The following is a 26,777-nucleotide window of genomic DNA, read 5'->3' as shown; positions in this document are numbered from 1 at the left end:
TGAATCATATGTGTGATATTCTCACCTCTAATAATGTCTATCTGCTTTTTAAAGAAAAGAAAATGAAAAACTAAGGCTTAGTCTGAGAATGTTCCAGACTTGCCTGATCACTTGACCAGTGAGTGACTAATATACATCAGAATAAGATATCGTGCTTTGCAAAACATTGGTGCGATTGATATAAAAATAAAGTTTTATTGGGAGACTGAAAAAAAAAAAAAGATAAATAAGGTGAGATGGCTCAACAGGTAAAAGTGCTTGCCTCAAAAGCCTGACAACCTGAGTTAAATCCCTGGAACCCACAGTGGAAGGAGAGGACCAATTCCCAAAAATGGTCCTCTCATCTCCACATACATGCCATGGCATATATGAACCCCCCCCTCTCTCTCTCTCTCACACACACACACACACACACACACACACAACCAATAACAAATAAAATTTGAATTAAAGGTTATTAAAGTAAACATCTCCAAGATTCCAATAATTCGCCCTAATCATAGAAGATTCGGAGAGGACTTTTTTCTCTTCCTTGCAACTCTTTGGATATGTGAATGCTTATGAATGGAGAGAGAAGGAGATCCATGATCCTCCCAAACATCAGAGTGGCAGTGGTCCCAGCATTCGCTTTTGTCAGCCATAGTCTTTAAGGCTCCATAACATAGAGAAAAAAACAATCTTGTTGGAGTTTCTTTGGTGATTTTACTAGTGTTGTGGTACCTGATTTGTTACCCAAAACACCAAGGCGTGGTCCATCCCTGTGAATGCATTTAAAATAGATTTTTAAGGTGGGGAAAGCCCTGGCTTTTAAAAAAATATTTCATAATCTTCTTCCAGTCTCATTTCTTTTTATCACAGTGTTGTGTTGTGATCGGGTAGATATAAGATTTAAATGTCCATTGCTTCTGATTTGAATTTGTGCACTTTTGAGATTTCTCATCCCCATCTTCTCTTTGCATGCGTCCTGTTCTGATTCAATAAGCTGGAAATATTCCATGACACCTCATGGCAATTTCTTTTAAAAAGCAAAGATTGTTATGTGAGCAGGTCTAGATTATTGTGTATGGTTTCGTTCCAGCGGGTAAGGAATTAAGGCTATTAACCACCTAATCTGTGAGGAAGATGAAGAAGAACCAAAATAACTGTGACTGTCTGTGCTTCCTGCTTTAATTAGGGCTCCAGAATAATTGACCCATATATGACAGAATCTATGCTTAACTCTACATTGGCAATTATTTAAATAGTTGGGAGACAGAATAATGCAGCAGGTGCTCAGTGCTTTTGAGGTCAACAGGTTAACTCTACAGAGCTTAATTAAAATTTGATAATAAATGCCTACTCAAAGCAGGATATTTCATTAGTCTTCATTGTGGCTTAGGAGAAATAGTCCTCATAATTATTTTCTATCCTTTAAAAATTCTCTCCTGCTGAAGCAAGCTCCTCATGACTAATTAGGTTTCCCATGGCAGGGAAGAAGATTTCTCAAAGCAGCCTTCTTATTAGGAAGGGTATCTGCCAGTGTAAAAGAAGAAATTGGACTTCTACCACCTTAGTTTTCAATACCCCCAGGATAAGACCAATTTTAAGTTTCAAGAAAGCATTAAAGGAAAAAAAAAACTGGAGCAATGGCTATGATAACATTACAGTCACTAAAAGCTTGGTACTTTTGATATTAAGAAATTCCCTTTTCTTCCTCCTCAAAGTGTGTAAGGTACTGAAGAAAGTCAAGTTCCTTGGTAAACAGAGTAGTCTGTAGAAAGTAGAAGGTCACCATGAGGATTTATCTAAAATACTCAATCTATTTTTCAAGGAAAGGGGAAAATTTTCCAAGGAAAATTCATTTTTTTCCAAAATGAAATAAAATCTCTAACCACAAAGTACCCGAAGTTTTACATGCTGTGAAACCAATTCTTCGGTTGCTTTCCTGGCTCTTTATGTCAGGCTGTGACCCCTGTGTCCCTCTGTCTTCTTGTCCATTCCACCACTCCCTCTAATTGAGATCACACCTTCCAGTCGTCACAGCTCTGGTCTTTCCTGTCCCACCCATTCCTCCCTCCATATCACTGCAGGAGGAGTCAGCCAGCTCTCTTCCTCGTGAAATCTGACCAGTTTGATGCCCGTTCTGATTCCTTAGTGCTGTATGAGAGGCTGTGCCCTTCACAGTCAGGCCTTAACTTGTTGTGTCCAGCCTCATCTCTTGCCGTTTGCTCTTGAAATCTGTGTTTGACACCTCACGCATGTTTCCTCTTTTTCTCTGTCACCTGGTAACTTGCTATTTATTTATAAGGAACGAGCTCGTCGTGACCTCTGAGAAGTCTCTCTGGACTCCCTAGGGAAGAGTTCACCTTCTTGTCCCACACATTATATTTACCCTTCTGTAAGCATGTACACATCTGTCCCAGTTGCTGTCTCTCACTAAATTGAGTTTCTTAAAGACAGGGATAACTGTAATTTCCTTAATGACCATATTTTATACCAGACATATGCTTGGTACTCAGTAAAGGTGGCAGAGTGGAGCTGAGGTGCATTCGTTGCTCTGGCACTCCCTCAGAGCAGTTCATGTTCCTTACCTTTTACTAAAATTGGTTCCTTTCTTCAACATTTCTGACATAGCATAAACTCAACAAATACTGAATAAATGAATTGATTTCAAGCCATCATGGAACTTATAATTAAAAGGCAAATGAACTTTCAGATTGCGAAATTCTCTGCAGATTTTATTTCTTTGACATACAGAGCAGTGACAAAGAAAGTCACATTTTGTGCATTTCTTCTGTCACCTTTCAGCAGTAGAATGAATCACTCTTCACTTATGACTTTTGTATGAACTTCCCGGCTCTTCACCCGCAGCTTGTTGACCTGGGACTCTGCAATGTCTGCCCGCTCCTCGGCTTCCTCCAGCTCGTGCTGGATCTTGCGGAACTTGGCAAGGTTGACATTAGATTGTTCCTCCTGCGAATGGGAATACATTTGAGAGAACAAGGAAACTTGACATTTTCTGATCGTTAATTGCCTTTGATGCTAAAAACAGCTACAGGATTTGCTTCATGAATGAGAAAGTATAAAGTTCTTTCATTCGGTGACATTCTTATTTGGGGGCAGAACATCCCACAAAATTACCTGTATGAATGTGTCTGCTTCCAACCCCTTTTTTAGTCTCTTTTACCTGACTCTTTTCCTAGCAAATGAAGGATGCTATAATGACTACACAGAGATCAAAGGGGCAGGGCTCTGACTCAATCCTGTTTGTGCAAAACAAACTTTAAAAAGTAAGAACAGTGCAAGTCCCACACAAACTCAAACCAGATAAAATACCAGCACCGACATGGGGAAGTGGGTAAGAAATCCCAATCCAACCTAAGGGAATTTTGGCAACTGATGGCTGCTAGGAGAGGCAGAGACAATCTCTTTCAAGGACTGGACTTTTGGTAGGATGGGCCCACATTGAAGGACATTGGGGGGCATTAATTAAACTCTATAGGCCTTATTATATAGATAATAGAGTGCATTAAATTAGGTAAGGGGCATGAAGGGGAAGTGTGGATAGGGGAGGGAATCTAAATACCATCAAATTATATTGTATGAAAATCCAAAAATTCAATAAATTAAAAAGAAATTTTAAGTAGGTGCAATGTTGGTATTGGGTGCAGTGATGCTTAAAGACTTTAGAACTGACGAGATGAGAAAGATAATTTTTTAAAGTCCATAATTAGATTTAATCATAAAGTTGAATAAGGCTTAGAATAATTGAGTTTTTCATTTGCATAATCCTTGTGACTACTGGGAGTTTACACTGTTCTAGGTAGGAAGCATGGGCAGTCAAGAAATAGTTCTGTGTCAACTTGTCTGAAAAATTACTTTAAGACAGTCTCAGAAGAAACAAACTACATGACATCTAAAGTTCTAGCAATTTGTGGAAAACTTTGTTTTCCCAAATAAATAGGTACTTTCCTACCTAAATTTATGTTTCTAATTTTTTTGTTCATTGCCTCAAAAGAAAACCCCTCAGCTGACAGGAACTTCAATGCCTCCCAGAACTGGAATGGGCTGGACCGTCCTCTGATAATGGGGAGATACTCACAGCTTCCTCAGCTTGTCTCTTATAGGCTTTAACTTTAGTTTGTAATTTGTCCACCAAGTCCTGCAGTCTGAGAACATTCTTCCGGTCCTCCTCAGTCTGAAAGAGGTAGCCATGAGAGTGCCATTATTTGAAACGGTCTTACTATTTGCAGTTTCTCAAAAGCTGCAGACCTGGCAAATGAGAAAGGCCAGTCACCTGGTAGGTGAGCTCCTTCACTCTTCTCTCGTGTTTGCGCAGACCTTTGACAGCTTCAACGTTGCGCTTCTGTTCATTTTCAACCTCGTTTTCAAGCTCCCTCACCTGGAAGGGAAACGCACCTTTAACAGTTTGGCTGGAACTGTTCACATGAGCAGGCTGGGAACTAAAAGAACATGTGGACACCCACCCTGGCCTCCAGCTTTTGGATCTGCTTCTTGCCTCCCTTCAGCGCCAGCTGCTCGGCCTCATCCAGGCGGAGCTGCAGGTCCTTCACCGTCTGCTCCATGTTCTTCTTCATCCGCTCCAGGTGGGCGCTGGTGTCCTGCTCCTTCTTCAGCTCCTCTGCCATCATGGCTGCCTGGTGAGCGGTAGGACAGAGTTGGTTAGGAGCTGACAGGGCTCAGTGGGGCTTGGGTTTCCCACCTCCGAGTGCCTCTGCTCACATCGGTGATGGCCTTCTTGGCCTTCTCCTCTGCGTTGCGGGCTTCCTGGACGATGTCCTCCATCTCTCCCTGGATTTGGGAGATGTCTGTCTCCAGCTTCTTCTTGGTGTTGATCAGACTGGTGTTCTGTTACAAATTAATACAAAAGAAGGAAAGTATATTTAATTACATTATAATTTGTGTCTATAGGTCTAAATTGTTGCTACTAAGAGATGCTCAGAATAAAAACCAAATCAGAAGGTAATTCCAAGCCATATGGCTTTTCTTTTTTCTACCTGTATCTCCATTCATAAAACATATAAATAATTCAATGTAAAATCTTTAACACCCAAGGTATTTTCTTGGATGCTTTTAAACACAAAGTGAACTCTTCGAGATTTAAAGTGCTGTATACCACACAGCTGATGAAAATAGATTATTAATTTTTAGCTGTTCATTCATATTAGCTGGTTCTGTATTATAGGTATGTAAAAGGCATCATTGGTTTAAAAAAATGAACCATGAATCCCTGTGCATTTTGGAAAGTTGATAGTATTTGAAATAGTCAATCAATTCTAGATACTCATAGTAAGAAAAGTGTTACAAATTACAACTTTCAAAAGTATGAAATAATACAGATCTATCATTTTAAAAGTAGAGAGCATGCAAATTAACATAAGACAAAAATAATAAATAGTATACCCTCATTAATTAGAGAAAACCATTAATAACAGTTTAGGTTATACTCTTGAATGTTTCTTGCATTTCTTTAACAGAAAAGACAGTGACTCCTTACTTTAAGTTGCTTTTTCGTTTACTACTTTGTGAACACCCTTCCATGGCAATATATGTATATTGTAATTGCTGCATGGTAGCCATTGAAATGATATAATATCATTTCTTTACCAAACCAATATAAACCACAAACACTAGTTCTAATGGTGGCCTCTGTGAATGTGAACTCACAAGTCTTTTTATATATCCCATGAGGTAACCTTTATGTAATGCATGATAATAAATATTATGATGACATTATTTTTCTGTTTCATTTGCCTAATTATTTGCGGTATTGAGCTGCAAAAGACAAGATGGCCACCAACGATGTATATGTTCCTCTTCAGGGGTGGTCTTCTGGGCTTTCTTATGTAAGCTTAAACTCCAGCTTCAAATCTACATGATTATGCCAGCCCTAAAATAGACTTGTAAGCCAGCTAGGTGTCAGTATATATGTACGTCACTCTGTGCATTTCCCCAAACTCCAGGAAAGGATGTCAGCCAACATTACTCCGTGTTCATAATCAAGCCTATCTTTTCAAATTGGCTTTGATTTCAGGAAGTACCCTGCTGACCCTTGCTCTGGAACCTCACCTGAGTGTGCAGGAGCTGCACACGCTCACTGGCGTCCAGAAGTTCTTGCTCTGCCACTCTCCTGCTCCTCTCTGTCTGTTCCAGGGATGCCCTGAGCTCCTCAATCTCGGCCTGCATCAGGTTTGCCCTGCGCTCAACCATGGCCAGTTGTTCTTTGAGGTCATCTTGGCCTCTGAGAGCATCATCCAAATGTAGCTGAGTGTCCTGTGCAGGAAGAGAAGAAACTCTTACTCATATTTCAATTAAAGTGGATTCAAATTTAAGGTCACGCATATATTTTGATCCTATTAACTCAGATTATGATTAACTAGGAACATCTACAAGTACCTTTAATGACACATTCTTGGAAGCTTAAAGTGGAATACTTCTCTTTAGAAGCACATAATGTTTTATTATATTAGATCCTGAATAATAAAAAAAATCATGGCCAAATCTATAAAAATTCTGGATCAGGAAAGTATCCTTAAAAATCAGCTAACCTGATGATGTTATTTTGCATATTTAAAAGAGTTTAGGAACTGGGTGTGCTGACTTGTGCCTGTAATCCCATCACTGGGGAGGCTGAGGCAACAGATTGTGGCATGAGGCTGAGCTATTTCATCACCCTCTCTCCATGTACCCTACCACTTTGTCTTCCCTACCAATGACAAAGTAATTCTCTCTTGGGTCTTTCAGCTGGAACGAAGCTCCTTTTCAGTTATGCACATGCAAATTTTAACTTGCTACCATATTCTGAGATGATTTAGGCTCTATGGTCTTCATAAAATATTGATCAGGTTCTACGGTGGTGCCCAGCCTGTGTGAGATGTATGTATGTTTACCCCCACTGTACCTTCAGTATTCCTTGTGTGTTTCTAAGATTCCTTATTGCCTCCGCAGCCTGGCGGTTGGCGTGGTTGCATAGATGTACTTTCTACGACTATACCCACTTGGGTGTGGAGGAGCTGCACCCGTTCACTGGCGTCCAGCAGCTCCTGCTCTGCAATCTTCCTGCTCCTCTCCGTCTGCTCCAGCGTGGCCCTCAGCTCCTCAATCTCAGCCTGCAGCAGGTTGGCTCTGCGCTCAACCATGGCCAGCTGCTCCTTCAGGTCCTCCTGGCCCCGGAGAGCATCATCCAGGTGCAGCTGGGTGTCCTGTGCATTAAACAGTCAATGAGACACCACGTTCTCAAGCCGAATCGCCCCCTTCATCTAGGACTACCTCTAGGCACCACCTACCTTGAGGATGCCCTGAGTGTTCCTGTAGTTCCTCAGGGCCTCGGCAGCCATGCGGTTGGCGTGGTTCAGCTGGATTTCCATCTCGTTGAGGTCTCCCTCCATCTTCTTCTTGATCCTCAGGGCGTCGTTCCTGCTCCGGATCTCTGCATCCAGCGTGCTCTGCATGGACTCCATGACTCTGAGATGGTTTCTCTTCAGCTGATCAATTTCTTCATCTTTCTCAGCAATTTTTCGGTCAATCTCAGATTTCACCTGATTTAATTCAAGCTGGATGCGTAGAATTTTGCCTTCTTCATGCTCAAGAGAGGCCTTAATGAAAGCAACATTTAGGTTACTTTAAAGAGCTTTTCCTTTCCCCACATTGATGATTTCTCAAGAATTCATTTAGCACATCTCCCTCCTGCCAAACTTTTATACTTCTCAATTTAGACGACTAGTTCTAATTCCCAAAGCATAAGTCAGCATTTTTCATTGATGATTTACATTGTTCCCTAAAGGCTTGCAACATGGTAGAGATCAGATGCCACTCTTTCTTCAATTTATTTATAATCGATAAGTGACCAAATAGCCTATGTACCTCTGCTTCCTCTAGAGAAGCCTGAAGTTCACTCTTCTCTTGATCGATCTGCTTCTTTATTTTCTCCAGTTCATGGATATGTTTTCCACCCTCTGCAATCTGCTCGGTCAGGTCGGAAATCTCCTCTGTTGTTTAATAATAAAATAGTTGAGTTGAGAATGGAAGCCTGGGAAGTTCTGTCCCTGCCGTTCCTGAAACAGCACGATTGCAAGGACTCACGCTGCAGGTTCTTGTTTTCTCTCTTCAGCGTTTCCAGTTGATCCAGGGACTCCTCATAGGCGTTCTTCACCTTGAACAGCTCAGTGCTGAGCGAGCGGGACTCCTTCTGGGAGGCCTCCAGCTCAGCCTGAGTTTCCTCATACTTCTGCTTCCATTCTGCCAGGACCTGGAAGCACATCGGCAGTTAACCTCTGAACCCAGGAGAAAGGTCAGCTTCCCCCTAGGGAGTCAACATCAGTCACTGTGTCATGTGACTGAGTCACCTTGTCGAAGTTCCTTTGCTTCTTATCAAGCGCTGCACAGGCAGCGTTAGATCTCTCCACATCAATCATGAGGTCCTCCACCTCGTTCTGCAGCCGCTGCTTCGTCTTCTCAAGAGAAGCGCATTTGGCGTTCACAGCTTCTACGTGTTCCTCGGCATCCTGCAGACGCTGAGCCAGCTTCTTCCTGAGAAGTTGGTCAGTGAGAGTGACCAAGAGCAGAATCGAAGTTACCACAGTGGAACTCTGCCAATCTGCTGACTAGGAAAGTAGATTTCGCCAAGATATTTAACTTTCAGGTATCCTCAAGTTGTTAAGTTTTTCCAAAATTACCTTTTAGTACCCTTTTTATCTTTTCCGGAATTCTGTTTTCCCTGGTGAGTTCTTATCTGTCTCATGGGCTGTCAATCATATTTATGAAACTAGAGAAAGGGAGCAAGGGAGAGGACCCCGAAGCCCAGTGAGCAGTGTCAACCATGAGTAGGATGTGTATCAAGAATTACAGAACCGAGTGAGATCCTAGGCAGTTTCCAGATGGTCCTTTTAACTCTACAGATAAGGAGCACGTAGCCCAGAGTGACATGTTCAAAGTCAACAACTAATCTAACTTTCTGAATTTGATGACCTCAGTATTAGTCCATGATTACATTTTCCAGCTATCCTCTGAACTCTTATTTACTGCCCCTTCACCAACACACCCAGTCACAACTTAAGTCCTCACTCTTACTTAGAAGGCTCCCACTGCAAAAGCTCTCCAGAGCCCCTCCTCCAGTTTATGTCTAAGAACGCCAAGATAAATGAAATTTAGGAAGGTTTGTTCCACTAAGAACTTAATGTTTGTTTCTGTCCATGTGTAACGACATTGAGTTTTATTCTACAAACAGTATGTGTGCATTTGAACAGGCCAATTGATGTGGATTGTCTGATGATCTTATTTTAAACATTCAACACTGGAACTAAAAGAAAGCTGATTGTTATGGTTGTGATTTTCAAAATAGTGTACTGGAGAGTCTAAGTACCTCTGTTTTGCCTTCTATTAGAGGCTAAGAAATGGATTCTACTTATCTCATAAAGCTCAAGCTGATAGCTGATAATCCATTTTGGTAGAAGGAAACATATATGATTCTGCTCCATAATTCGGGAAGGACACTATGTTAGCATCCACATCATTACAACACTACGGGCTGAAGCTCTTTGACTATCTTTATGGCACAAATATTCTTTCCTATTTTTCCTTCGCTTTTACGTCTCCTTCGCTTTTCCTTTTCTTTGATCTCTTTCTGCTCCCCATTGAAACCCATACTTGGCCTCTTCCAGCTCTTCTGTGCGCTGGATGGCATCTGTCTCATATTTCGTCCTCCACTGGGCCACCTCGCTGTTAGCTTTGGACATGGCCCTCTGCAGCTCAGCCTTGGCTTCCTGCTCCTCCTCGTACTGCTCCCGCAGCAGGTCACAGTCGTGTCGGGCTGACTGCAGGGCGTGGGCCAGAGCATTCTTGGCCTAAACAACCAAAAATTGCATAATGTAAGTTTGCATTCTGATCACTGCTAGCCTCTTTGTGGAGTTTGGTAGTGTATCCTGTTGCCCAGTATCTCGTTACCCAGTAGAGTGAATGAAGCAGAAGTGGAGTGAGTGCTCACCTTTGACTCCTCCTCCAGCTGCCTCTTTAATTCCTCTATCTGCTGCGTAAAAGCTTGCTTGCCTCGGGACAGCTGCGAAACCAGGGCATCTTTCTCATCCAGCTGCCGGGAAAACTCACCTGAGGAAGATAAACATGAGTGAGTTCCATTGTCTCGGTGAAGAGTCATTTAAAGTGGAGTAACACATGAACATCCATATTTCATAGGATGAAAAGAATTTCTCCAGAGCTTTAATAAACTCAAAGGGTTATTTCTTGCTGATTCTAAAGTGTATGAACTTTCTTTGCTATTTTAAGATTTTTTTTTCTCTTAGTGTTGCTGAGGTAATAATCTGCCAAATCTAAGAGATTAGTTCTTAGAATCATTTTACACAACAAAGATGAAGAAGTGACTAAAAAGTTTGTGTGTACACCTTATCCGAGGCAGGATCTGTGTTTTGTGGAGTGGAGCTGGCCTTTCACTCTTCATTTTTCCAAAGGTCGCTGATGCTGGTTGACTGACCTGATTCTGTGTGTAAACGTGCCTTCTGGGTTGACAACTCATTTATCAAGCGCTGCTGCTCCTCTTCCTTGGTTTTCACTTCGCTGAGCTGGTCCTCCAGGGTACGGCACATTTTCTCAAGGTTTCCCTGTTGTGGGAAGTAGAAAACAGGAAAAGATGACACTTTTCTATCTGGAAAGCTGAAATTTGGAGATCTGTGTGACACAGGGCAGAATTTCATTTACAGTGCTGTCAAAGCTTTGCACAGTGCTTGGGAAACGGGGGAAGGGAATAAGTGGCTACATGATTGTCAAAACTGGGTTATTTTCTTTTGGGAAACATGAACATCATTTGGGTCCCACATCATGTAGAGGAACTGTTTTCTTATTGCATTGCATTGTCGTGGCCATAACAACAAAGTTTAATATGGTTCTGAAAAATAAGGTATGAAATGTAGGCGATTCCATTCAGTACAATGATATCTTAAAAAAAAAAATCCCTTAAACTTCAGATCACATGCAATTTTGTTAGACACAGTCACATTAGATATTTAACCATTTTCAAGCATTGCAAATAAAGATTTTTTTTAAAAAAAGGACATAAGGACCTTGGCTTTGGAGACAGTCTCCATGTTTCCAGCAAGGTCGTCGATCTCCATCTTCATCTCGCTCTTCTCCTTCTCCAGCTTCTGCTTGACCCGCTGCAGGTTGTCGATCTGCTCCCCAAGCTCCGCCACGCTATCCGCGTGCTTCTTCCGAAGCGTGGCTGCCGTGGCCTCGTGCTGCAGGGTGGCCTCCTCCAGGTCCCTGCGCATCTTCTGGAACTCGGCCTCCCGCTTCTTGTTCATCTCGATCTGGGCTGAGGTGGCCCCGCCGGCTTCTTCCAGCCGCTCGCTGATCTCCTCCAGTTCCCGGGAGAGGTCAGAGCGCTGCTTCTCGGCTTTGGCCCTGGAGGCCCGCTCTGCCTCGATTTCCTCCTCCAGCTCCTCGATGCGGGCCTGGGAGTGACATGTCAACATTAGTGTGCACTCCTGACAGTGTTTTCCCTTCTAATGCCCAGCAACGGTGCAGGTCGTGACTTGCCTGCAGCTCCTTGATCTTCTTCTGTAATTGAATCCCAAGAGCCTGCTCGTCTTCAATCTTGCTCTGCAGATTGCTCATTTCAAACTCCTTTCTAGGGTAATAGCACTACATTAGCTCATGGTCAGTACTTTTCCCAGTCTTATCTATGCACACAGAACGTCTTTGCACTGCTAGCACTAAAGGAGTAGTACATGTCTTACAAGTCAACAAAGTGTCAGTTTCATTCAATAAAAATCAAAGTTGTCATTGTTCATTTTAGCCATGTGCCATAGAATAGTATTTCTGGAAACCATTTAAACACGTTTCATCTGCAGTGACATGACAGGAAGGTCATCCCTGAGACCTGTTGTACTTACTTTTTGAGTTTCTCATCAAGTTGCTGCTTGTCATTTTCTATGTCCATTGTGGATTCTTGGGCCAACTTGAGGTCTCCCTCCAGCTTCCTCTTGGCTCTTTCTAAGTCCATTCGAAGCTTCTTTTCTTGTTCCAGTGATCCTTCGAGCTAAATTTATAATGGATTCTGCTTAAGTTCTTAAGCACTGAATCGGATATTCAGGAAAACTAAAAGATGTAACAAATGTCAGGAGAATGCCAAGTCATCAGTTAAAGGCTTATGATGATAGTTCCAGTGTACAACTGTTCATTGCATTCCTCTTAAGGGAAAGCAGTTTGATTTTTAGACTCACATCATCCACTTGCTGTTCAAGCTTGGTTTTGGCCTTGGTCAGGGTGTTGACTTTGTCCTCCTCTGCCTGCAGGTCATCCAGGGTCTGCTGGTGGGCCTCTTGGAGGGCCTTCTTCTCCTTGGTCAGCTTGGCGATGTTTTCGTCCAGGCCTGCCATCTCCTCAGTGAGGTTTTTTACCTTTAGATGTGAACAGATGATAGAAATGCTAATGAAAATATATTGTCTTGACAAAAACCATGATAATGTCTTAGGGCAATGTTAGCCTGACATGGGAAATGGCAGCCAGAAACTAACTTAGGCCTATGTGGCTGAGTACAATGGGAGATAAAGGGGAAAGTAAAGAAATGGTGTGATTGTGACAGTATTTTTCTTTCACAATCAGTAGTTTTAAGATTTAAGATTTAGCAGCAAATTAATACTTGTAGTTTCAAATGGATCATAATCTGTACCTTGTTCTCTGTGGCGTGCTTCTCCTTCTCAACCTTGGCCAGGGTCAGCTCAAGGTCATCGATGTCTTTCTTTAGTTCTGAACACTCATCCTCCAGCTTCCTCTTCTTGGCCGTCAGCTCGGCGTTGATCTCTTCCTCATCCTCCGCTCGTTCCGTTAGCTCTTTGATTTTGGCCTCAAGCTGAATTTTGGTTTTAATCAGCTGGTCGCACCTTTCCTCTGCATCAGCCAAGCCATCTGCTTCCTATTGGGAGAAATTAAACATTTTCATCTGTATGAGTTATATCTGCAAACACACAATAATGTATTAATACATGGGAACATATATAACTACCAGTTGGTCAACAGATAACTTCTATTTAATATACATCAATATTTTCTAAAGAGAACATTCTAATATAAGAGAATGCTCCATAAACAAAAGAAAATGCTTAGAGATGTTTTCATGACTTGGTTCTCTAGTGACAAACTATGTAGAATGCACATATGAACATCCAAGTCACGGATGTGACTTCGCATCTGTTGTTTCTTTAGATCTGAGTGTTAGTATGTTTGGAGGGCAAGAACTCACGGCAGATGCTTGTATAGGAATAATTTACTTTTAAGACTGAAATCTAAAAATGCTTATATCCAGCCACATCCTGATTAGGTGCTAAAAAATGACTGAACTATGCAATGAATGGAACTCACAGCTTGAACTTGGAGTTGCAGGTCGTTTTTCTCTTGCATCAGAGCTACCATCTTTTCTTCTAGCTCTTTCCTTTTTGCTTCTGACTTCGCCAGCTCCTCCTTGGCCTTCTCGAATTCTTCCTTCATGTTGGCCATCTCCTTCTCTGTCTCTGCACTCTTCAGGAGGGGCTTGATCTTGAAGTACAGCTTCATCCAGGGCCAGTGCTTGACGTTCATGAAGGCCCGGACATTGTACTGGATGCAGAAGATGGACTCTCTGTGGAAAGAGAAAAGTAGATGTGAATGTGGAAAAATGGGTAAAGTAACCATCACAGCAAAGTAGTGACCACACTGATTCAATGATAAAAGTGTAGAAAATGTGCGCTTTGTCTCTCACCTCCTCTCCATCATCTTTTTGAACTCCACCCTCATCAAATACCCTCTGCACACGGCTTGAGTGCGGGTGATGAGCTGAGCCAGCTTTTCATCTCGCATTTCCTCTAGAGTTCCCAACAGGCCAGCTTTAAAGAAAACCTTGCCAAAGAACAAGTTAGATATGTTATTTCCACTCACGAGAAACTCCAAAAGTGATAAAATTATGGCAGATAGCAATTTAGACTGGTGGTACCTTAGTGTGACCAAACTTGTACTGGGTGTGGTCAATGTCAATGGAACCCAGGAGCTTCTCAGAAGCCTTCTTGCTGTCAATGAATTGACCTTCTGGGATTGCACTTGCATTTAGAACTTTGTATCTGTAAAAATGAAAAGAATAGTAAAAATTTAGTTTTCTTCACTGAGAAATAAAAGGTCGGTAGCTATCATTGAAAAGATGGAATAGAGTAAGCTATAGAGAACAAAAAAATATCATTTTAAAAAAATCAAACATTGCTTTATGTGAAATATAGGAAGACATGAAACAAACCTCTGCTTGAAGTCTGCATACAGGATCCTGCTTGGGAATCCTTTCCTGCAGATGCGGATGCCTTCCAGCACACCGTTACACCTCAGCTGGTGCAGGACAAGCTCGTGCTCCATGGCACCTAGAAAAGGGGCATGCGTTCTCTATAACGGTCTAAAGAGAAGCCACGCTGGAGCAGCGTTGTGTATGAGATGTGTCTTACCAGGAGTCTTGGTTTCATTGGGAATGAGGCAGCGTACAAAGTGAGGGTGAGTGCTCCTCAAGTTGGTCATCAGTTTGTTTAAATTCTCCTATAAAACCATATGAAAAGGTTTGAATAACTTGTAACTATAGAGTTAATTTTCCCTATATCACAGTCTAATGTGGTATCTCAAGAACATCTTGATGACCAAGAAGAAGCCTGTATCTGAAGGGTGGATTTCTAGGACATTAGTGATTAGACAAAAGAACCCTGCCAGTCAAAGAAATTTTGTATTGAGACTTTGATCATGTGGAGTAGAGGTAATTGAACACAGTGGGGATGCTTTTTAAAAAGAGATCTTGATTTCATGTGAAATTTGTTTAATGCCAGATCGCTGATGTTTGAGGCTTAGGGAAATGGTTCCTTTGTCGTAAGTTTTGCTGTGAAGAGAGATACTATGTGTCTTCTTTTTGTTAAAATTTTCCTGAGGTATTTTTCAGATTAAAAAGAATGCATAACTACTTCCCCTCCCCCCCCGACTGTCGTATTAGGACATTTTAATTATTTGGTACATGTATTGCTTTGACATTCGAGATGATACTGTACCCGGAAAAGGGCTGACACGGTCTGGAAAGATGAACCCTTCTTCTTACCACCTTTCTTTCCACCGCCGCCACCCTCTGAAAAATAACATGGAAATGTGTGGAACCTGCAACAGCCTTTGAAGTGCTCTGTCTGCATAAGCCTCAGGAATTTCCTCAAGAGTTTAGAGCTGCACTCCTCCCGCATCTTCTCTCCTGAACGCTTCCCCCCAGTTACAGACGAAGATCATGTTATCATTGGCCCACGTTGTATATATTTGGGGAAACACAAAATTTAATTGTATTGAAATGTGCTGGAAACGGTGGATGTGGGTAGGAGCTGGGACTCCCCTGACTCCACCCAATTTAGCAGTGTCTGTTTCCTACAGGGTGTGTTGGGAGACAGAGGAGGAAGGCCCCATCCATCAGCGCATACATCCCCAGAACAAGAGGGACTGCTTGCTTGTGGGTAGGCGAGACTCTGCCCACGCGCAGAGTCCTATTTTCTATTTTTCCATGTTTCCATGTTGTCACTAGCACATCTGGGACTTCCTTATCCCCAGCTTAACTAGATCTGTGGCAGAAGCAGTACTATTAAAGTGGGGAAAACAAGCTGTACAACTTCAGCGAGTATTTAACCGTACTAAACCTACTTTCTTAATGATGAAATGAGGCTGGAAACTAAATGGTCCCCAGTGCCAGATTCAGTTCAGAAAGCCACAAAACTGTGAGCCACAGTTATGAATATACTTTTTTTCATTAGACCCATATTGACCTGAATCTTCAAAATAAATTTTGCTATAACTATATTGTCTCTGATACACTGTGTATTTTAATTATGTGATTCTAAGAACAGATTGATACCATAGAAAGGTACCTGCTTCAGCAGCTTGTCCCCCAGCAAATAGGAAAGCCAGAGTCTTCAATCCAGACTTCTGGTACAGTCCCACCACGGTCTCATTCAGGGGGTCCTTGTTCTTGTCCAGCCACCCGATAATGTTGTAGTCCACGGTGCCTGCGTAGTGCACCAGTGAGAAGTGGGCCTCTGCCTTGCCTTTGGTGGGCTTGGGCTTCTGGAAGTTGTTGGATTTTCCAAGGTGCTGTTCGTACAGCTTGTTCTTGAAGGAGGTGTCTGTCGCCTTGGGGAACATGCACTCCTCTTCCAGGATGGAGAAGATGCCCATTGGCTAGAAATAGAAAGAAGAGCTGATGATGACAAGACTTCCAGGAATTCTCCTCCAGGAGTTAGGTAATTGGTGGAAACCCAAGGACAAAATGTTTGAAAAAAAAGAGACTTCAAATTATATATTAAACACATGTGGTCCTGCTATGGCCTCTCCTCTACTACCAAAATATGACACGGTCCTTGGCTGAAGAATATACAGGACATGTGTTGTTAGAAAAACTCAAAATGTTTTTAAAAGTCCATTTGTCAAACTTGGTGCTCAGTGCATAAAATTAAACTCTAAAAGCACCCTCTCAAAACTTAATTCTTTTTTTTAAAAGACAGGATAACACTATGTAGCTCTGGCTATTCTAGAACTTGCTTGACCCCCAAACTCACAGAAATTCTTCTTCTTCTGCCTCCCCAGTACTGGGATTAAAGGTGTGTTCCACCCATGCTCTGCTCAAAACTGAATTCTTAAGCTATAAATGTGTGTATATATACACATATATATGTATATGTATATGAATACTTTCTTCTTTCCTGGCAGTGTAACTTCCTTCACTCCAAATCTAGGCATAGAAAAATTATGGAGGAAAGATTGTATCTAATGACTAGAAAGAACCATTGTCAGGAGAAAAGTGTGTCCTGTTACCTAATTAAAACTCAGTGCTTTCAGTTGTGTCCCCCGTCATTACGGAGCTAAGTACTGGTAATTTTGTTTTGCTAACAAAGCAGTTTGACTCTTTTCAGAGGCAAATTTGATATGAAAGACTGAAAGCAAATTCAGCTTTGATGATTTCACAAATTCCCAAATTGTTTCTCAGAAATCATTTTGATAATCCAGGAGCTGAATACTAGAGAAAAAATAAACACTTTTTCAGGGGGGGGGGTACATTTTTGATGAGTAAGAGAGATATTTTTACCAAGTTAACATATTTTTGTAAACTGTGCAGACCTAGTTTTTTCTTATATTCCTTTTTAGGTCCTATTTTTGTGAATTTTGACCTGAATATTTGAAATTTTCCTAGATGAAAATTGCATTTATTTCTACTTCCCATGACTTAGGAAGAGTTCATATAGGTGCATTCTTGGTACCAATAAGTACATGACAAGATTCCAATAAATTTAAATTTTTCTGTTATTTGTGTGTCTCCAAGTGAGTGTGTACACAAGTGTGTGTGTGTGTGTGTGTGTGTGTGTGTGTGTGTGTGTGTGGAGGGGTGTTCATGGAGGCTGGAAGAGGGCATAGTGTCCCTTGGAGCTGGAGTTAAAGGCACTTGTGAGCCACTCAGTAGGAGTGCTGCGATCCAAACTTAAGTCCTCAGGATAAAACAACAAATACTTTCAACCACTGTGCCATCTCTCCAGCCCAAGAATCCCAATAGTTTGATAATGTTTAATGTTTGCTATTCAGATATGATGTATCTGTTATTCCAACCACTTACCATTGGGGAATTCAGAGCTTGTTTCCAAGGTAAAGTCCTATAGAGGTGTGATGTTTATTCAGTAGTCATTGTAGGTAAGGACTTAATTGAGGAAATCAATAACTGAAGAGCTGGCTAACTGCCAAACCTTAAACATCTTGGTACTGCCTTATTATATAACACATGAGGGATGATGCATGCACAGTATACCATCATAGCCACACCAGGGTTAATTGAATGTTCAGGGGACTAGCCATACTTTCTTCCCTTTCTCCCCTACCTGTAAAATCATGTAGGGATAAAAGTGCAGAAGAATGAAGTTATAAGTGTTAGAATGTGAATCCATGTGCTTCGTATGTGTATGTGCTATATTTCTCTACAAACTACTCTACTTTATTCATTAATAGCAGGTCACCTATGACATACCTGAGAAGGGGTCAGGGTACACAAGTATGTCATGTGGTACCACTGCTTGATCTTTTAGAACTTGGTTTGTAAGTAAGCATAGGCAGAGGGATAGTTGGTTGTTCCTGTTTTGAAAACTGAAAAGGTAAGCAAACCTTCTCAATGAGCTCAATGCAGGCGGCCAGGTCCATCCCGAAGTCAATGAACGTCCACTCGATGCCTTCCTTCTTGTACTCCTCCTGCTCCAGCACGAACATGTGGTGGTTGAAGAACTGTTGCAGTTTCTCGTTGGTGAAGTTGATGCACAGCTGCTCCAAGGTGTTGAACTATAGGAGGTGTAAATATAGGTACTTAATTCCAATTTCCATGTTTATATCTGCAGTGCAATTAATAATCTTTTCTCCAGATTCTGAGGCATTTTGGTTTATTACATTGAAGGTTTAGATGACCTTCAGATTGTTTCTTGAAGTGTGATAAATTCTAAATCAAGAGTTAACTCCTCAAATGCTTTCCAAGTAACTACGTGAAATCACACATATCAAGCAAAATGCTGTTAAATGAGAACTCTTTCAAATATCCCCTTAGTATGATCCAAGAAAATGTTTCTACACTCATCTGATTGAATCCAAGATAGATTTGAATAAGCTTTCAAGAGCCATCCTTTAAGATTTCTAGTCTTGAAAAATGGCATTCACTCTTTTCCTATTCATACTTGTTTACTTGTATTTGTATCTCTCCGATGACCCATTTTAGCAGGAATAAATTAGTACTTTTTGTAAAGTTTATTTTAGTGACAATAACTTTGAGTGCTTCATCAAGATCAGTGAGATGACTGATGATTTCCATTTGCTAATCAATTCATTACTCACGTCAAAGATCTCAAAGCCAGCGATGTCCAAGACCCCGATGAAGTACTGTCTGGGCTGCTTGGTGTCCAGCTGCTGGTTGATGCGGGTGACCATCCACAGGAACATCTTCTCATACATGGCCTTGGCCAGGGCACCCACTGCGTTGTACACCTTCAGGAGGAGTGGTGGTTTAGTTTTTTCAACTTGTTACAGTGATGAATTGTTGAGTCTCCAGTGGTTCAAGTGAACCAAGGGGGTTAAATCATGTTTACCTGCTGCACAGTCTGGCCTTTGGTGACATATTCATTGCCGACTTTGACCCTGGGGTAGCAAAGGGCTTTGAGCAGGTCAGCAGAGTTCAGACTTGTCAGATAGGCGGCTTTGTCAGCAACTGCAAGAAAGAAGCAAGAACAGTGGAACCGACTGTGACTCACACAATTTCAATGTGAATAATGGTAATGTTGATGATGATGAGGATGATGATGAAGGGTTTTACACAAATAGTAACACATGCACGCATTGTGAATCCTGTTCATTTGTTCATGTTTCAAAAGCATTGCCATTTTTCATACCAGTTTTAGACATTATTGTACTGACAAGGTGGTACTTGGAGAATCTACCTGTGTGATGTTTAAAATATGGCAAAAGTACATCACTAGTAATAATTTGAGAAACTCTAGCCAAGTCATGGTGAGGAAATTCAGTTCTCTGCATTATTCACTGGAATAAAAGTGCTTTAATCAAGAAGCAAATATTTGCTAACAAAAATTCAATGAAGAATTAATAGGGGCTGGAAATGTAGTTCACTGGTAAATTGTTTCCTTGAATGCACAAGGCTCTGGTTCTGTCCCTACCCCCCCCCCCAGAAAAAGGGAATGGGTAGAAGTAACAAATACACTGTAATTTGGCTTAATCGTGTAAAATATCAATGTGCCATTTCCTCTCCTTAACACTACTTTTGCCTTTCATTAGAAGGTCAAAGTGAGCCAAAAGATGTTTGTGCCTTGGAAAGGCTCAGGGCATTGGTTCTATCAAATGGAAGATGACACCAGGGAGCATCACCTTCAGTGCCATCTGGCTCAGCTTGCTCTTCCCTTTGCTTTTGCTTGAATTTCATATTCCCATAGTGCATCACAGCACCAGTGAGCTTGTAAATCGCCACCTTTTCATCAGCACTGAAACCCAGGATGTCCACAGCAGTCTGTCAAAAGAGTTGAATTTATACCAGTTATCACCATGGCCAGCTTGATCAGGATACTAGGGGTCTGCCTTCCCTCTCTCCTAACCATGCTTTGCCTTATATTTCACTAACACTTTGATGACTTTAGAAGCTATTTTCTTCATGTCTATGATCCTCATATCAACATCAAGAAAGCATGTGTCAGCTTGTCCATTTGCATAGTGTGGGTGGTAAGGATGTGATGTGAGCTGTTGACCCTTCCTTCCTTCCTTCCTTCCTTCCTTCCTTCCTTCCTTCCTTCCTTCCTTCCTTCCTTTCATTCTTTTTGTGTTTTGGGGACAGGATCTCCCTGTAGCCCCAGCTGTCCTGGAACTCACTATGTAGACCAGGCTGGCCTTGAACTCACAGAGATCCTCCTGCCTCTGCCTCCCAAGTGCTGGGATTAAAAGTGTGTACCACCATGCCAGATTCACACTCACTTTCTAGTCTCTAGTCTCCCAGATCTTTTCTTTTTTTCCTATGTTGTCCTAACCTAATACACAGCCTCAGTCTACCTTCCCACCTTAGTTGGTATGGATGGTTCAGTTGGAAAGAGGCTAACAGAACAGCATTGGCTCCCAGTATTTTTCCATATGTTTCTCTGGTATCAAGTCACAGCCCCACTGACCATGTGGTACCAGGGAATGAACTTTACCTGGCCATTCTGTTCATGCAGGGAAGAGACATTTATGAGGAAAAAAAATTTCTCATTTTGGTAAAATGTTTTATGTGCTTTTTCTCTATTAGATTTTGATTATTTTCTTAGTTATTAATGCTAGGTTTTGATGAAGCATATACATGGGGGCAGGTATCAGTGAATAGAGAGAACTATATTTCTCCTCAAGGCTTTTCCTGGATGATTGCTTTCCAGTTCCAGCTCACCTAGGCTGCCTATTCATAAAATTATACATTGTTAATGAAGTCCTGGAGTGAAATTGCTACATTTGAAAAAAAACTTCCAGACCAGACTACTGGGTATTTCCCAATTCCTTATCACTTTTGGAAATATGAGCATAACAATATGTTATAGTGAATAAAAGCTGCCCTCTGTAAGATAAAAGCACACACACAGAGATCAGCTTTTTGAAAGAAAAGGTGTTTTTGTAAGTACTCTTCAACCCTGTCTTGTTGCATTGGGGTATTATTGTTAAAAATATCAAAGTTAAGAATAATCAAAGATTATTCAGAAATTGAAAACAGTATATGTATAAAATTTATATATAAGGAAATGAGCACAAATATAATATTTAAAGAAAAGAGGTAGAAAAGGAAAGAATCTATAGTTTTTCAAAAATAAATATAAAGGCTCATAGAATACACAAAGGGGTATTTTTGAGGTAGACAATCCATTTTTTCTTAATGCTTAATATGAAGGCGAGGGCTATCCTGTTATACTGTAGACATTCATTTAAAACAAAGCTTATGTTTGCATCTAACTATAAGGAACTGTGAGAGTTTCATGTTCTGTTATGGAAAAAAAGTAAAAATATTATAGCTCTTTCCCAGATTCCTGGGTATAGGGTATGACATAAAGTGAAGAGAAATAGCTATATTGGAGCACAAATATTGACCAAAAGTGACCAATAAGGTGAAGAATAAAAAGGACCAGTTAAATGAGAGATGCCAAATACCTGCATTTATTGCAGGTATTTAAAATTTTGAAACACGTGTTCAGGAGGACATTTAAATATTCGGTAAGAAAGCCTGAAGGATAGTATTATAGTATTATCTATTTTCATTATTTTCTGCTAGTGCTTTACAGAAGGGTTCTGCTTTTCCTTTTTACTTACATCTGTGGCCATCAGCTCTTCCTGGTCATCAATGCTGGGCACAGTAATTTCACCTTGACTGACATAGGCGAAGTCATACGGGTTGGTGGTGATCAGAAGCATTTCTGAGTGTATAGATAGGAAAGAACAGTATTCAGAGTTACTTTGTTCATGGAAACATTTCAGAAGGACATCAAATGCAGGCTTTTACTCTTCCTTGATGGAACTAAATCAAGATGCTCCTTACCAATAAGCTCTGGTTTCTTATTGGACATGATTTGATAAAATATGTGATAGCTTCTCTCAGCCTTGAGCTGGAAAGTGACTCGGGACTTCTCCAGCAGGTCTAGTAAGTCAGATTAAAAAGACATTTAAAAGAGTGGAAAATTAAGCTTGGAAAATTCATGCAACATAAATAGGAGCAAGATTTCTCCAGTATCTACACCCCCAAAGAGAAGATTCTCAGCCTCTGGTGTGTATTCACTCACATGTTTCAATATCTGCAGAAGCCAGTTTGCCTGTGGCACCAAAGTGAATCCTGATGAATTTACCCTTAAAAAGGAAAAGGGGGTTGATTAAAAGCTGGAAGCCATTCCGTTTGCTATGAACCAAATAAGCAGAAAACATATTGACATGGCACAGACAGGAAAAGGAAAACCAAGAGACTTACAAAGCGAGAGGAGTTGTCGTTCCTCACAGTCTTGGCGTTGCCGAAGGCCTCCAGCAGGGGATTAGCGCTGATGATTTGATCTTCAAGGGTCCCCTTAAGAGAGATGGATAAAGAAGATAAAGACAATTTGGGTTAGCTGAGCTGCAGAATAAGGTAATAACTTCCTATCACCCTCCTTCCCTTTCACCTTGCCCCTTTGCTACGTTTTGTAACTGGGTAAGGCTTTGGAAAGAATGGGAGGCGGTGATGGAGTGTGGGACACGCCAGCAACAAGCCCTCGTTTCTGTACCTCTGAGAAACGGCTGTGAGAACTCTGGCCCACAATTCCCAACCTATCCTATCACCCTATTCATGTCATCTCATTCCAGCATCGCAGGCAGTTGGTTGCCATGGTTTTGAAATACCACAGCGCACTTTGGAAAGCCTATTTTCCTTCCTTCCTCAGATGGTCAGACTCACCTGCATTTTGCCAGAAGATGCTTCCTCCTTCTTCTTCTCCCCAGTAACTGCAATTGTTGCAAAGTACTGGATGACACGCTTCGTGTTCACAGTCTTCCCAGCCCCGGATTCTCCGCTGTGAGGGCCAAAGGAGAAAGGGTCAGGATGTAAGGCAGGAAGCACCTCTCTAAGAGTCAACACGCAGCAGAAAGAAAGGAATGGCATCTACATACGTAATCAGGATTGACTGGTTCTCACGATCTGTGAAATAGAAAGAAAGATAATGCTGAATAAACAAAACAAAACAAAACACTACTAAAATTGTGTTTTACTTTTCATAAATTTTAAGAAATAACTGTAGGGGGCTGGAGACATGGCATTGACTGCTCTTGCAGAGGACCTAGGTCCGATTCCCAGCACCCACATGGTAGCTAACAACTGTCTGTAACTCCAGTTCCAGGGGATCCGTCGCCCCCTTCTGACATCCATGGGCGTCAAGCTCTCCGGGTACATCTACCTACATTCAAGCAATATAACCATACACATTAAGTTAAAATAAATAAAATATTTTAAAAAATATTTTAAAAAAAGAAATAACTGTAAAGGATGTGCTATTTGTGTGCTGCACTGCTGTACCATTAACGTAAAGGGATATGGAACACACCAGTTGACAGTTTTATTGATGAGGATCAGCCAGTAGCAGGTGAATTAACAGTTTCACATCCCATTCAATCACCTGGTTCACAGTTCAACATCCTGTCATGTTATTAATGTTCAGTCTACATTTCCTATAATGCTTGTGAAATTTTCAAGGCTTTTTATTTTTGTTTCTTTTATTTCATGTGTATGAGTATATTGCCTTCATGTATGTAAGTGCACCAATGTAGCGCAATGCCCATGGAGGTCAGAAGAGGGCATCAGATGCCCCTGGAACTGGAGTCATGGACAGTTGTTAGCTGCCATATGGGTGCTGGGAATTGAACCCATGTCCTCTGCAAGAGCAGCCCACAGTGCTCTTAACCACTAAGTTATATCTCCAGCCCCCTCAAAGCTTACATTTTAGAAGAGATGGTATAATAGGTATAATTAAATGCCAAACTGATTCCTAAATTTTATTAATTTTGAACTGGAATTAGCAACAATTAATTTAGATTTTAGCATAGAAGTTTAAGCAAATCTCCCTATATTTTTGGAGCCAGTACACCTTATTCTAAATCTGTTTCTCTACTTTTATTATTGCTATTATCACTCTTTTACAGAACATTTTCTTCTCAAAGTACTGACCATATGCTTAGCATGCTATCAGTCTACAAATGTTCCTGTAGAAGCTGCAATTTTGGGTACACTCACCAGTCAGCATGAACTGATAGGCGTTGTCAGAGATGGAGAAGATGTGGGGCGGGGCCTCCTGGCGCTTTTTGCCTCGATAGGCCGCCACCACCTCGGGGTTGTACACCGGCAGCCACTTGTAGGGGTTGACGGTGACACAGAAGAGGCCTGAGTAGGTCTGTGGGAGAAGAGAAGGTTGGTCAATCAGCAATCACCTCATTGTTGCAGCCTGAGAATAATGCTGTGCGGGCAAAGGGAGCGAGATCTAAGAAGTACTAGTTTTCATGAAGCGTTGTGGTTTCACTCCCTTGCAGCCTTCCTCCACCACCTGCTGATGCATTGAAGCTCTAGTTTTCCAACTAATGTAGTTAAGTGGAGAGAGTTCCACATGTACATTTTCAAACACATCAGAATTTACAGCAATGGCTTAACAGGGTCTTTTAATAGCAGCCAATACATGGAGCTAGCAAAATATGGTAGGGGTCACTCACGTAGATCATCCAGGCTGCATAGCGCTCTTTGAGGTTGTACAGCACAGCGGGCTCGTGCAGGTGGGTCATCATGGCCATGTCCTCAATCTTGTCATACTTGGGAGGGTTCATGGAGAAGACTTGATCTTCCTTAACTGTGACAGTCTGTTAGGAATGGAAAGATCCGGTTGATATCAATTAAGTAGCAGGAAAGGGTCCTTCAAGCCTCCCTACCCCTTGCCCTTCTGGCTTTTACTCACAGCTCCGGCTTCGGTCTTGGCTGTCACCTTCTCCCCTTCCCTGCTCTGCACCGTCGCTTTCACATAGGACTCCTTAGGGTCCACCACAAACACTGATGACTTAGCATCGAAAGGCTTGTTCTGGGCCTCAATCCGCTCCTTTTCAGACTTTCGGAGGAAAGGAGCAGCCTCCCCGAAAACCGCCATCTCCGCGTCCGAACTCATGGCTGCAGGCTTTGGGGAGCAGCTCAGGGCCAGGTGCACCTAGAGGAAGAAACAGAGAGAGATGACCGACAGTCCTGGCCTGTGGTTTCTCTTCCTCCCCTCTGCCCTTTGGACTCATTCCTGCAGACTGTCGGCGTGCTAAGAGAGGACCCTGTGTATCTGAAGCCTTATGCTGGTTGTTTAATTTAGGGGACATTTTCAGCTTCCGTTCTTCCTTCTATATTGCAAACCATAGTTGAGAACTGGGGAGGGATGGACATTCAACCAGCAACACTGGTCAGGCTCCAGTCGCTTTTTTCCTGCTTGTTTTTTCCCTTTCCTTTCCCTACCCATCTGGGTTTGTTGTTTACATGATGGTGACACAAAGAAATGAAAGAAGATTTTTCTAATAACTTTATAATATAAATGACCCTGTTTTAAAAACACAGATATGGGGCTGGAGAGAAGGCTCAGCAGTTAAGAACACTGGTTGTTCTTGCAGAAGACCCAGTTTCGAATCCCAGCACCCACATGGCAGCTAACAACTGTCCATGACTCCAGTCCCAGGGGATCCGCCGACAGCCTCTTCTGATATGCAGGCAATACACGCATACATATAAAATAAAAATAATAAATAAAAAAATTAAAAACACAGCTATATAGGCATATTTTCCTCCGGCACCAAATTATTAAAACTAAGTATAAAAATTATTAATTGCAAGAAGAAAAATCTAAATTCAAGTTGAGTACCTAATGAACACAAAATCCTAGTCAAGTGACAGGTATTAGGTAAGTGAAGGAAAAATAAGGATAACGAAAGCTAAAAATAACCACAAATGATTTTTTTCCTAAGTCAAAGCAAAGTCTCTTTTATCAGTTTTTAAGTGGGGTGAAAGTCATCAATATTATCTAAACAAAAATAACTTAAGATATTCTTGGAGAAAAACAGCATCTGAATTTTTAATAAAACTTCAAAATGGTTGCATGTTTTCATCTGAATTTATCAGTGCTGTTACTAGGCGTCAGCATGCCAGCTGTTTCTAATCCAGTTCTTATTGTTTTAGGTTTATGTATCTGTCCTTTTCCCTCATGCTCTTTTTCAAAAATGCCAGTCTTCTAAGTATCTCTTCTGAAATTAATAAGCAGTATAAAATTTCAAGCCAAAATGAATTTTAAAATGTTCTCACTGACAAATAAAACTAGTCCTCTGATCACAGGAAAACAAGGTGACCTCTGTGGAGTGGGTGACGGGACGGCTTAGGGAGCAGTCAGCATCTTGGTTGTCAGGGATGACGACAGCAACAGCTTCAGCGTTGTGTAGGCTTTCCTGAATGAGTCTCTGTCTTTTGCTATAGATATTAGATTTCAGGGCTCAGCAGTGAAGAACACTGGTTGCTCTTACAGAGGACCGAGGTTTGAATCCCAGCACCCACATGGCAGCTAACAACCGTCTGTAACTCCACTTCCAAGGGATCCGACACCGTCTTCTGACCTCCGTGGGCATTGCATGACATGGGTGTACTTACACACATGCAAGCAATATACTCACACACATAAAATAAAAAT

General features: G+C 41.5%; 1 protein-coding gene across 2 annotated transcripts; it reads right to left on the bottom strand.

Annotated features, from left to right (window-relative positions):
• Window positions 1–2,752: 2,752 nt before the first annotated feature.
• Myh4 (myosin heavy chain 4) lies at window positions 2,753–25,232 on the bottom strand. Of its 2 annotated transcripts, none has more exons than XM_008855713.3 (38): window positions 25,029–25,232; window positions 24,790–24,933; window positions 24,320–24,476; window positions 23,203–23,230; window positions 22,991–23,105; window positions 22,532–22,624; window positions 22,350–22,413; window positions 22,109–22,207; window positions 21,883–21,986; window positions 19,936–20,074; window positions 19,146–19,264; window positions 18,895–19,044; window positions 18,181–18,351; window positions 15,906–16,215; window positions 15,054–15,127; window positions 14,469–14,556; window positions 14,270–14,387; window positions 13,976–14,099; window positions 13,745–13,881; window positions 13,369–13,624; window positions 12,680–12,922; window positions 12,231–12,407; window positions 11,901–12,046; window positions 11,545–11,635; window positions 11,070–11,459; window positions 10,484–10,610; window positions 9,983–10,101; window positions 9,646–9,842; window positions 8,346–8,529; window positions 8,083–8,248; window positions 7,864–7,988; window positions 7,287–7,595; window positions 6,999–7,202; window positions 4,723–4,848; window positions 4,467–4,637; window positions 4,277–4,381; window positions 4,082–4,177; window positions 2,753–2,952 (listed from the first exon to the last, which is right to left on the bottom strand). In XM_008855713.3, exons 1-38 carry the CDS (start codon window positions 25,230–25,232, stop codon window positions 2,800–2,802), a joined length of 5,823 nt encoding a protein of 1,940 aa, XP_008853935.1. In that variant the 3' UTR covers window positions 2,753–2,799. The 2 variants fall into 2 exon arrangements, with proteins under 2 accessions (XP_008853935.1, XP_008853934.1); XM_008855712.3 differs by lacking the exon at window positions 6,999–7,202 and adding an exon at window positions 6,070–6,273.
• Between the last annotated feature and the right edge of the window lie 1,545 nt (window positions 25,233–26,777).

This window comes from Nannospalax galili, unplaced genomic scaffold, assembly GCF_000622305.1.
Source record: "Nannospalax galili isolate Female #2095 unplaced genomic scaffold, S.galili_v1.0 scaffold146, whole genome shotgun sequence".
Taxonomy (NCBI): Eukaryota; Metazoa; Chordata; class Mammalia; order Rodentia; family Spalacidae; genus Nannospalax; species Nannospalax galili.
This window is presented reverse-complemented; position numbering and strand designations above follow the sequence as displayed.

What these genes read in the sequence shown, in the direction of transcription:
- Myh4 (XM_008855713.3), bottom strand. Translation starts at nt 25,232, where the DNA reads ATGAGTTCGGACGCGGAGATGGCGGTTTTCGGGGAGGCTGCTCCTTTC. An exon ending in CTGGCTTTGAGATCTTTGAC is followed by an intron (nt 18,352 to 18,894) that starts GTGAGTAATGAA and finishes CACCTCCTATAG; the next exon opens with TTCAACACCTTGGAGCAGCT. An exon ending in AGCTGGAGGAGGAGTCAAAG is followed by an intron (nt 9,843 to 9,982) that starts GTGAGCACTCAC and finishes TTGGTTGTTTAG; the next exon opens with GCCAAGAATGCTCTGGCCCA.